At 40.0% G+C, this 12439-nt stretch overlaps 1 protein-coding gene across 1 annotated transcript; it reads right to left on the bottom strand.

Moving 5' to 3' along the window:
- Positions 1-9730: 9730 nt before the first annotated feature.
- LOC112672721 (olfactory receptor 6C4) lies at positions 9731-10657 on the bottom strand. Its single transcript, XM_025467842.1, has one exon. It carries the CDS (start codon positions 10655-10657, stop codon positions 9731-9733), a length of 927 nt encoding a protein of 308 aa, XP_025323627.1.
- Between the last annotated feature and the right edge of the window lie 1782 nt (positions 10658-12439).

Raw genomic sequence — 12439 nt, 5'->3', positions numbered from 1 at the left:
TTAAAATTTAAAATATTAAAAAAAATTGAATGAAAAAAAGAAACCAAAGTCCATAATCTCTGAGGGTTTAGGAAGAGGGGATAGAGGAACAAGTGCTGAAATGTGGCAGGTCAGCTCTCACTTGTTTTTATTATCTTCTTCTAGCACTGCTTTAATGTTATCCTGAGAATGCTAGTAGCTAAAACTATTTCTTTGATTCTTTTTTAAAAATAATTTTAATTTTATTTTACTTTAGAGAGAAAGGGAGTGAGTATATGTGCACATGAGAGAAGGTGGGAAGGACAAAGAGGGAATGAGAGAGAAAATCCTGAGCAGGTTCCATGCGCAGTGCAGTGCTTAAATCAGGGTTCAGTCTCACAATCCTGAGATCATGATCTAAGCCAAAACCAAGAGTTAGATGTTCAGCTGACTGTGTAACACAGGTGTCCCTCTTGATTCCTGTCTATAATGGTGACAAGAGGGATAAAGCCCACCAATTTACACATTTAGAATTTGGATATTCCAGAGACTCAGCTGCAGAATCAGTAAATGGAATCTTTTGCTTATCTATGACTTGGGTTACATTCTAAGTATGTGCTAGCATAAAGCCAGCATAATGAACAGTTTCAGAACATCATGACTTGTCCTTTTTTGTGACAACTTCATTTAGAAGGTGATATGTTCCTTCCCAAATTAATTTCTAAATGCTTATATAATGGGACTGGGTGAAGCCCTGCTTAGTTTTCTTAAACTTTGATTTACACTTCACCATAGAGTTTGGTAGAAATGTGGATTTGGGTGAACTTAATAATAGAAATGTGGCTCTTTAAAACATTTCTGTATCAGGTGATAGTTCAGTGAATGTGTGTTGGTTCATAACCCTCTTGGGAGCTTCTTGGGTGAAATGTGAAATGCCCTCACACTCAGAAGGCAGGGGGAACCTTAAGAAAGAGAGGCAGGCCACTCCACGTTGGTAGGTGGCAGTTTTAATAAGCAAAGGGAATTTACACGAGGCTTGTCTTGAGTGGCAGAAAGAAATTGTCTCCTCACATTTACCCACTGCATTTTAAAAGTTTATTAAGAGGCCCTAAATGGGCTCGGTCACATATACCATGCAGGTGTTTTCAACACAACATCACTATCTCAAGGCCATGTCCTTGGAGTACCCCTGGGAGTGGGAAAGACAAGTGGAACCCACATTCAAAGAATAGAGGAGGGAGTGAGGAGCCTCTAAGTATCAGGTCCAGCTCACAGATCAATCAGCAGTCATATGTTTTTGATGATATTCTCCAACAATTAGTAATAAATTAAAAATCATCACTAATCTCTAGCTTAGCCACTAAAGAAACCCAGATATTCATAATAGCAATAGCTTTGCATTAAAGACCTTTTATTCAAAATACCATGCATTTGTCAATATCTTCTATGGTTCTGGAAATTTTCTCTCGTAACCAGTCTCATACAGATTGTTACTTTTTTTTCTTCTTTTTCCCCCTGAATTTTAAGAAATTTTATTTAAATTCAATTAATTAACATATAATATATTGTTGGTTTCAGGGGTAGTGATCAGTGATTAATCAGTCTTATATAATATACAGTGCTCATTATACCACATGCCCTCATTAACGTCTATCAACCATTTACTTCATCCCCCATTCCCCTCCCGACTAACAACCCTAGGTTTCTTTCCTATTATTAAGTCTCTTTTTTAATAAATTTATTTTTTATTGGTGTTCGATTTGCCAACATACAGAATAACACCCAGTGCTCATCCAGTCAAGTACCCGACTAAGTGGCTGTCACCCAGTCACCCGCACCCCCCACCCACCTCCCTTTCCACCACCCCTAGTTTGTTTCCCAGAATTAGGAGTCTTTCATGTTCTGTCTCCCTTTCTGATATTTCCCACTCATTTTTTCTCCTTTCCCCTTTATTCCCTTTCACTATTCTTTATATCCCCCAAATGAATGACACCATATAACGTTTATCCTTCTCCGATTGACTTACTTGACTCAGCATAATACCCTCCAGTTCCATCCATGTCGAAGCAAATGGTGGGTAATTGTCATTTCTAATGGCTGAGTAATATTCCATTTTATACAAAAACCACATTTTCTTTACGCATTCATATTTCGATGGACACTGAGGCTTCTTCCACAGTTTGGATATTATGGACATTGCTGCTATAAACATTGGGGTGCAGGTGTCCTGGCATTTCATTGCATCTGACTGTATCTTTGGGGTAAATTCCCAGCAGTGCAATTGCTGGGTCATAGGCCAGATCTATTTTTAACTCTTTGAGGAACCTCCACACAGTTTTCCAGAGTGGCTGCACCAGTTCACATTCCCACCAACAGTGTAAGAGGGTTCCCTTTTCTCCGCATCCTCTCCAACATTTGTTGTTTCCTGCCTTGTTAAATTTCCCCATTCTCACTGGTGTGAGGTGGTATCTCCTTGTGGATTTGATTTGTATTTCCCTGATGGCAAGTGATGCGGACCATTTTTTCATGTGCGTGTTGGCCATGTCTATGTCTTCCTCTGTGATATTTCTCTTCATGTCTTTTGCCCATTTCATGATTAGATTGTTTGTTTCTTTGGTGTTGAGTTTAATAAGTTCTTTATAGATCTTGGAAACTAGCCCTTTATCTGATAGGTCATTTGCAAATATCTTCTCCCATTCTGTAGATGTCTCTTAGTTTTGTTGAATGTATCCTTTGCTGTGCAAAAGCTTCTTATCTGGATGAAGTCCCAATAGTTCATTTTTGCTTTTCTTTCTTTTGCCTTGGTGGATGTATCTTGCAAGAAGTTACTGTGGCCGAGTTCAGAAAGGGTGTTGCCTGTGTTCTCCTCTAGCATTTTGATGGAATCTTGTCTCACATTTAGATCTTTCATCCATTTTGAGTTTATCTTTCTGTATGGTGCAAGAGAGAGGTCTAGTTTCATTCTTCTGCAAGTGGATGTCCAATTTTCCAGCACCATTTATTGAAGAAGCTGTCTTTTTAGCAGTGGATAGTCTTTCCTCCTTTATCGAATATTAGTTGACTATAAAGTTGAGGGTCCACTTCTGGATTCTCTATTCTGTTCCACTGATCTATGTGTCTGTTTTTGTGCCAGGACCACACTGTCTTGATGACCACAGCTTTGTAGTACAACATGAAATCTGGCATTGTGATGCCCCCAGATATGGTTTTCTTTTTTAAAATTCCCCTGGCTATTCGAGGTCTTTTCTGATTCCACACAAATCTTAAGATTATTTGTTCCAGCTCTCTGAAGAAAGTCCATGGTATTTTGATAGGGATTGCGTTAAACGTGTAAATTGCCGTGGATAACATTGACATTTTCACAATATTAATTCTGCCAATCCATGAGCATGGAACGTTTTTCCATCTCTTTGTGTCTTCCTCAATTTCTTTCAGAAGTGTTCTATAGGTTTTAGGGTATAGATCCTTTACCTCTTTGGTTAGGTTTACTGTAGGTATCTTATGCTTTTGGGTACAATTGTAAATGGGATTGACTCCTTAATTTCTCTTTCTTCAGTCTCATTGTTAGTGTCTAGACATGCCACTGACTTCTGGGCATTGATTTTGTATCCTGCCACACTGCCAAATTGCTGTATGAGTTCTAGCAATCTTGGGGTGGAGGCTATTGGGTTTTCTATGTAGAGTATCACTGGCAAAGAGGGAGAGTTTGACTTCTTTGCCAATTTGAATGCCTTTTATTTTATTGTTTTGCCTTATTGCTGAAGATAGGACTTCTATTACTGTGTTGAATAGCACTGGTGAGAGTGGACATCCCTGTCTTGTTCCTGATCTTAGTGGAAAGGCTCCCAGTGCTTCCCCAAGGAGAATAATATTTGCTGTGGGCTTTTTGTAGATGGCTTTTAAGATGTTGAGGAATGTTCCTCTATCCCTACACTCTGAAGAGTTTTGATCAGGAATGGATGCTGTAGTTTGTCAAATGTTTTCTCTGCATCTCTTGAGAGGATCATGTGGGTCTGTTTTTTCTCTTGCTGATATAATGAATTAAATTGATTGTTTTACGAGTGCTGAATCAGTCTTGCATCCCGGGGATAAAACCTCCTTGGTCATGGTGAATAATCTTCTTAAAGTATTGTTGTATCATATTGGCTAGTATCTTGTAGAGAATTTTTGCATCCATGTTCATCAAGGATATTGGTCTATATTCTCCTTTTGGTTGGGTCTTTGTCTAGTTTTGGTTTGTATTTAAAGTGATGCTGGACTCATGGAACGAGTTTGGAAGTACTCCATCTCTTTCTACTCTCTGAACAGCTTTAGTAGAATAGGTATGGTTTCTTCTTTAAACCTTTGATACAATTCCCCAGGGAAGCCATCTGGCCCTGGACTTTTATGTCTTGGGAGGTTTTTGATGACTGCTTCAAATTCCTCCCTGGTTATTGGCCTGTTCACGCTTTCTATTTCTTCCTGTTCCAGTTTTGGTAGTTTGTGGCTTTCCAGAAATGCATCCATTTCTTCTCGATTGCCTAACTTATTGGCATATAGTTGTTCATAATATATTTTTAAAGTCGTTTGTATTTCCTTGGTGTTGGGAGTGACCTCTCCTTTCTCATTCATGATTTTATTACTTTGAGTCTTCTCTATTCCACATTTCTTCTGGTCTCGATTTTGTTGAGTTCTGCTCGAATCTTTATTACTCTCTTCTTCTGCTGGGTGTAGGATCCATTTGCTGTTTTTTCTCTAGCTCCTTTAGGTGTAAGTTTCGCTTTTGTACTTGTGTTCTTTCCAGTTTTTGGATGGATGCTTGTATTGTGATGGATTTCCCCCTCAGGACTGCTTTGGCTTTATCCCAAAGATTTTGCATGGCTGTGTCTTCATTCTCATTAGTTTTCATGAATCTTTTTAATTCTTATCTGATTTCCTGGTTGACCGTTTCATCTTTTAGCAGGATGGTCCTTAACCTCTACGTGTTTTAAATCCTTCCAAATTTCTTCTTGTGATTTAGATCTAATTTCAAGGCATTATGGTCTGAGAATATGCAGGGGATGATCCCAATCTTTTGGTATCGGTTCAGACCTGATTTGTGACCCAGTATGTGGTCTATTCTGGAGAAAGTTCCATGTGCACTTGAGAAGAATGTGTATTCAGTTGCGTTTGGAAGTAAAGTTCTGTTAATATCTGTGAAATCCATCTGGTCAGTGTATCATTTCAAGCTCTTGTTTCATTGGACATGCTGTGCTTAGAGTACCTACCGATTGTAGAAAGCGCTACATTGAAGTCACCAAGTATAAGTGTATTATTATCTAAGTATGTCTTAACTTTGGTTATTAATTGATTGATATATTTGTCAGCTCCCATATTCGGGGCATATATATTGAGGATTGTTAAGTCCTCTTCTTGCATAGATCCTTTCAGTATGATATCGTGTCCCTCTTCATCTCTCACTACAGTCTTCAGGATAAATTTTAGTTTATCTGATATGAGGATGGCTACCCCTGCTTTCTTTTGAGGATCATTTGAATGGTAAATGGTTCTCCAATCTTTTATTTTCAGGCTGTAGTTGTCCTTCTGTCTAAAATGAGTTTCTTGTAGACAGCAAATAAATGGGTCCTGCTTTTTTATCAAGTCTGAAACCCTGCGCCTTTTGATGGGGTCATTAAGCCCGTTCACGTTCAGAGTTACTATTGACAGATATGAGTTTAGTGTCATCATGATACCTATTCAGTCCCTGTTTTTGTGGATTATTCCATTGGACTTCTTTTTAAAGAGGAATTTTAAGAGTCCTCCTTAAATTTTCTTGCAGAGCTGGTTTGGTGGTCACTTATTCTTTCTGTTCTGCCTATCTTGGAAGCTCTTTATCTCTCTGTCTATTCTGAATGAGAACTTTGTTGGATGAAGTATGCTTGGTTGCATGTTCTTCTCATGTAGGACCCTGAATATATCCTGCCAGCCCTTCTGGCCTGCCAGGTCTCTGTGGAGAGGTCTGCTATTAATCTAATATTTCTCCCCATAAAAGTTAGAGATTTCTTGTCTCTTGCTGCTTTAAGGATCTTCTCCTTATCTTTGGAATTTGCAAGCTTCACTATTAAATGTCGAGGTGTTGAATGGTTTTTATTGATTTTAGGGTGTGGGGTGATCTCTCTATTTCCTGGATCTGAATGCCTGTTTCCCTTACCAGATTAGGAAAGTTTTAGCTGTGATTTGTTCAAATCCATATTCTGGACCTCTGTCCCTTTCAGTGCCCTCAGGAACCCCAATTAAACGTAGATTTTTCTTCCTCAGGCTGTCACTTATTTCCCTTAATCTATCCTCATGATCTTTTGTTTGTCTCTTTTTTCCTCAGTTTCCCTCTTTGCCACCAACTTGTCTTCTATGTCACTCACTCGTTCTTCCACCCTCGTGGAAGACCTCTACCTTAACCCTCGTCGTTAGGACTTCTAGTTTGGATTGCATCTCATTCAATTGATTTTAATTTCTGCCTGATTAGATCTAAATTCTGCAGTCATGAAGTCTCTTGAGTCCTTGTTGCTTTTTTCTACAGCCACCAGTAGCTTTATAATTGTGCTTCTGAATTGGCTTTCTGACATTGAATTGTAATCCAAATTTTGTAATTTTGTGTGAGAGAGGAGTGCTTCGATTCTTTCTTTTGAGGTGAGGTTTTCCTTCTAGTCATTTTGTTCAGTGCAGAGTTGCCAAAAACAAGTTGTATTTGGAAAAGGAGAAAAAGGGAGAAGAGAAAGAAGAAAAGAAAAAGAAAGAAAACAAGGGCGGGGGGAAGCAAACAAATAAAAAAACAAAAAAGGGGGAGTATCCTCTGATTCTGTATACTGTAAATCCCTCGACTTCCCCTGGAACTTTCCAGTGCTGCTTGGTCAATAATTTGTTTTCCCCTGTCAGTCTACCTGGTCTTTTTGGGGGAGGGGCCTGCTGTGCTGATTTTCAGTTGTTAGCACTTGGGGGATCTGCTCAGCCCCCTGCCCTGTGCAGGGCTCAGGGAAAGATGTTTATCCTGTTTATATGGTGAGGCCCCTGTGAGGCTCAGTGGGGGTTGTTTACCCTGTGAGGTCCCAGGAGGAACAACAACAGTGGTGGCGGCCAGCTCTAGAGCCCTGGATTCAGCTCCTGCAGTAACTACAAAGCTCTCAGTCTGCCGCGGCCTGGATGCTCTGGGGCTGGGGCCGCTCATCTGCTCAGCTTGAGCTGCCTGTAGGCTGGAGCGTCGTTGCTGTCCTGGGCCCTCCCAGCCTCTGCCTGTCCCGGGGGTAGGGCCGGATCTTGGGCTGTGTCCCCAGCGCCCTGTGCTCTGGGGCCTGCGCTGTTGGAATCGCGCTCCCGGCTGCGCAGCCCCCTCCCCGTGGAGCCTCTGCCGGAGCCGCTTCCGAGCTGCTCCCCGGGCCGCGCAGCCCCTTCTGGCGTGGAGCCACCGCCAGAAGTTGCTCCTGAGTCCAGCCAGGTGCGCTGCAGCCCTTTAGGGAGCTCAGCCGTAGGGTGTGGCGCACTCTCCCGGTGCGCAGGTGTCTGTTAGTGTCCCCGGGAGCCCGAGGGCATCCCCGCCCTCCTGAGGTCCTGCCCGAGCTCCCCGCGAGCCCCTTTCCTCCCGGGAAGGTCGGTGCAGCTCCTGCTCCTCCGGGACGGGGCTCTCCTGTCCTGGGGACACTCGCCCCGGCCTCAGCCCGGCTCCTCGCGGGGCCCCTCCCGCTTGGATGTCTTTTGTGTCTTTATTTCTTTTTTCCCCATCTTCCTACCTTGGTAGAAGCGTGAACTCTTCTCACTGTAGCATTCCAGCTGGTCTCTCTTTAAATCTCAGTCTGAATTCGTAGGTTTTCATGATGATTTGAAGGTTATCTAGGTCATTTGGTGGGGACAGGTGACTTGGGGAACTTACTCTTCTGCCGTCTTGCCCCGCCCCCCATTAAAAGTCTCTTACTGGGACACCTGGGTTGCTCAGTGGTTTAGTGTCTGCCTTTGGCTCAGATAAGGATCCTGGGGTCCTGGGATTGAGTCCCACATCAGGTTGCCTGCAAAGAGCCTACTTCTCCCTCTGCATGTGTCTCTGTCTGTGTCTCTGTGTTTCTCATGAATGAATAGATAAAATAAATAAAATATTTTACAAAATTATAGAGTCTCATATGATTTGTCTCCTTATTTCATTTAAAACAACTTTTTCTCTCTTCCTCTGTGATCCTCTATTTTGTTTCTTAAATTCTACATATGAGTGCGACCATATGACAATTGTTTTTCTCTGATTGATTTATTGCTCTTAGCATAACATCCTTTAGTTGCATCCATGTCATTGCAATTGGCAAGATTTCATTTTCTGATGCCTTAGTAGTATTCCATTATACACACACACACACACACACACACACACACACACTACATATTCTGTATTTATTTATCTGTTGATGGATACCTGGGCTCATTCCATAGTTTGGCTATTGTGGACATTGCTGATAAATTTGTTGCTTAAGTGCCCAAGAAGCATCATTCCACTCAACAATATTACCACATAGAAAGCATGTGAACATACCAGATAATGTTCCATTTGTACCTCAAATGGTAATAAGCAATCTGCAGTGCATTAGAATATTACTAAACTATGTGCAAGTACTCAGATTTCCAAAAACATTTTTGGTTCCTTTGAAGTTGAGGCCCTTCCACCTTCAATTCATATTCAAATTGTTACCTTGAATCCATGCATAGAGTTCTTGGTTAGATTAGTCTATTTGCATTTGGTTGCTAATACTCATAATTTAGAACATTCTAAAAAAATAACCAGAAACTACCAAAGAAAGAGAGTGGGAGATCTTACCCATTAACTTAATAAGATGTTTGCTAAGAAAAGCAACAGTAGATCCTGTCTAGAAGTGAAAGGCTTTTAACCTTGGCTCTCAAAGCCACTTCTAACCATATGACTTCTGGAAAATGGACATATAAGTTGATGAAATCTTGAGAATTCTCACTTCATTCAGAGAAAAGTGGAAAAAAATGTGTATTCTTTTATTTTCCTTTAGGGAAGGATGAAAGTTGTAACAGCTACAGTTGAAAGATGAATGACAAAGGGGAGGAGAATCAAAATTACTAACTCTTTGATGGAGTCATAGTCTTCAGAACTCTATGAGGAAGAACTATACCATTGCTAGATTTCCTCCAAAATGATGCTAATAATATAACTTCTTTTCTTAAAACTTCTCTTGACTTAACCAATGTCGACTAACTCCATAGTTTATGATTAAATAATACCTTCATGATTCCCTCTCTTTCTCACTCTAAATTCTTATCTTTCTACACTTCTAAATAAGCAATGTATTTTGCTTTTTGAATTTCAAGTCATTTCTGGAAAATAGTTCTCTTCAACTATTCTTTGTATGGATTCTAATTTTTTTTCCTTCTCTAACAGTACTCACCATGTTCTCTTATTTTTTGTAAACTTAATACATGGATTTACACCTTAACACCCCTCTGTCATATTAGGCTGCAGATTCCTTGAAATTAAGATATATGCTATTCATATATTTATCCTCCAGGGCCAGTGCAGCATTTGAAACATTATAGACACTCAATAAGCATTTAGTAAGTGAAATATATTTTTCATTGAAATGTGTTGTGTCTTGGGGAAACTTGGTGGCTCAGTGGTCGGGTGTTTACCTTTGGCTCAGATCATGATCCCGGGGTCCTGGGATGGAGTCCTGCCTCTCCCTCTCCCTATGTCTCTGCCTCTCTCTCTCTGTCTCTGTCTCCCATGAATAAATAAATTTAAAAAAATGTATTCTGTCTTTTAAAGCTTCACAATCTTTTTGACAGCATCCTTGAATGCTTGCTTCACTTGCTGATTTCTTAGAGTATAAATGAAGGGGTTTAACAACGGAGTAATTGAGGTAATGAGTACAGCTATTCCTTTGTTGAAAGAACCTTCTTCTTTTGCAGAGGGATTAATGTACATAAACATGCAGCTGCCATAAGAGAGGGATATGACAATCATGTGGGAAGAACAAGTAGAAAAAGCCTTTTTCCTTTGCTGGGCAGAAGGGATCCTCAAAATGGTCCTGATAATGTACGTATAAGAAAATGTCACCAGCAGTAGAGTAACCACCAGAGTCACAACTGCCAAGAAGATGACCATCACTTCTAGGATGCTTGTGTCTGAGCAGGCAAGCTCCAGAAGGGGCCCATAATCACAGTAATAGTGATTCAGAATATTGGAGGCACAGAAATCCACCTGGCTCATCAGGATGATTGGGGGTAAGATAGCTAGGAATCCTCCCAGCCAGGAACAGAACACGAGTTGTATGCAGACCCGATTGCTCATAATGATCAGATAATGCAGGGGTTTGCATATGGCAACATAGCGGTCATAGGACATAGAAGCCAAGAGATAAAACTCTGTTGCCCCAAGAAATATAGCAAAAAAATATTGAACCAAGCATCCAGCAAAACTGATGACTTTATTTCCTGTTGTCACGCTGGTCAGAAATCTGGGAATAAAAATGGATGTGAAAGAAACTTCTAAGAAGGAGAAATTCCGGAGGAAGAAATACATGGGGGTCTGGAGGTGAGGATCTACTAGAGTGAGAATGATGATAGTCAAATTTCCTAGGACACTTAGTATGTAGGTGATGAAAAGAAAGATGAATATGACAACCTGGATATCAGGTTGATTTGTGAAGCCCAACAGAATAAACTCAGTAAACGTCCTGTTTTTCATTGCCGACCTTTAGGACACCTCAAGGAAAGAGGTGAGTGATGAAAATTCAAGTTTCTCAGGGTAGGAGAGACAAAGCCGATCCTAATGAGTCATGTCATATAAAACTCTCTATTCAGTTGACCCAAACCAGCATCACATTGGATTGGACTTGGCTCTATGGAAGCCCAATATCTTCTATGTGAATGACTTAATTCCTAAAATCTTTTTAATCCTCAAGTGGATATATTCCTAGACACTTAACAGACTATTACAGAATAATTACTCTTTTTTTCAGAAGAAAAACCATTTGAACCTAACCTTTACTCCCAAAATGCTTATGAAATCTCCACATTTAAGTCACTTTGCTCTGGCTCTATTAATTTCTCATGCTTTTGTGCTCTTGGTAGAACTCTTTATATCAGATTGGGTTTTCCATGCTTTCCTTTCCTTTCTTTATGCCCCTCCCCCTTCCCTGTACTACTTAGCCTTTCACTGGCTGTCTGCCAGAGATCATCATCTCCATTATTGTCCAAGTCTCTGACTTCCTTGTTTCAACAACTGATAGGAGATAGGAAATTCCTCAAAAAGATATGGTTGAAGGTTTTGATGCATAAGCGATTTTATTCTGCAGCCCCTATTTCTTTGGAAGCATAAATTTGTAATAGGCCTTTAATATTTTTGGGTCAATACTATCGCATATTATATCGTGAGGATTTTTGACTACACAAACAAGGCTCTGTTGTCAACAAATCATATTAATTAGCATTTTCTTATATGTTTCTCTTCCATGTTCGAATTCTTGTGGGTAGATTTGCGATATATCTCTGAGAATAGAGATCTTGAGCTATCCACAGACAATAGCTCAGAATGGATTTTGCTCAAAGTCTTAAAGAGTTCTCAATGGCAAATTAAGGATGACAATTTATCATGCCTCAAAATTTCCCATTCTCTATTCTTGATGTATAGAAACTAGGAAGAGGGACATTCATGTTTCTGACAAGAAGAGTCCTTTGGCAATAAATTAGTAACCCCTAAGAAAGGAGAATTTGCTGGTGGTATCCTGCATGCATTTTTTTATTTTTCTGATTCAGAGGCAAAGACAATATAAAAGGCCCCTCTAATTCACATGCATATAGGTTAGAAAAAATCATATTTTCAGAATTGTTCTTGTCAATCTCTCCATTATTCCATACAGCTGTTTCAGGAACTAGATGATATTAAGCTTTGACTTGGATTTGCCGATAGCCTCCCTTTCCTGTTTGTACTAACCTGTGGTCTTTGGCAAGTAGGGCATTTTCATCCCGATTTTCACAATTGATTGACTTCTTCATGATCCACATTTATAAAATAATAGCATCAGTGACTTTAAAAACGTGCAATGCTTGCACCCTTGACAATCTGAATGACTGCAGTAGGATGCTTCCGTTGTCGTACCTAAGAGGTAAATAAATCAAAGGTGAGATGTGCCATGAGAGTCCCTAAGTAGTATAAAATTTAAAGTGCTGTCTATTGGCTTCCCATCCATATTCTAACCTTCTCTTCTTTTTGTTGCTGGAGTCACTAGCCATAGGTGGCTATTTATTCATTTGTTTGTTTTAGGCAATTGAATTATAATTGGCATACAGGATTACATTAGTTTCAGATATGCAACATAGTGATTTTATATTTTTATGCATTATGAAATGGTCACTACACTAGGCCTAGTTACTACCACCATAAAAGTTATTACAGAATTATTGATTATCACTTATGTGTATATTACATCCCTGTGACTTATTTTGCAACTGAAAATTTGTGCCTCTT

The sequence above is a fragment of the Canis lupus genome, chromosome 8, assembly GCF_003254725.2.
Source record: "Canis lupus dingo isolate Sandy chromosome 8, ASM325472v2, whole genome shotgun sequence".
Taxonomy (NCBI): domain Eukaryota; kingdom Metazoa; phylum Chordata; class Mammalia; order Carnivora; family Canidae; genus Canis; species Canis lupus.
This window is presented reverse-complemented; position numbering and strand designations above follow the sequence as displayed.

Excerpts from the sequence above, each read along its gene's own strand:
- LOC112672721 (XM_025467842.1), bottom strand. The coding sequence starts at position 10,657 with ATGAAAAACAGGACGTTTACTGAGTTTATTCTGTTGGGCTTCACAAAT.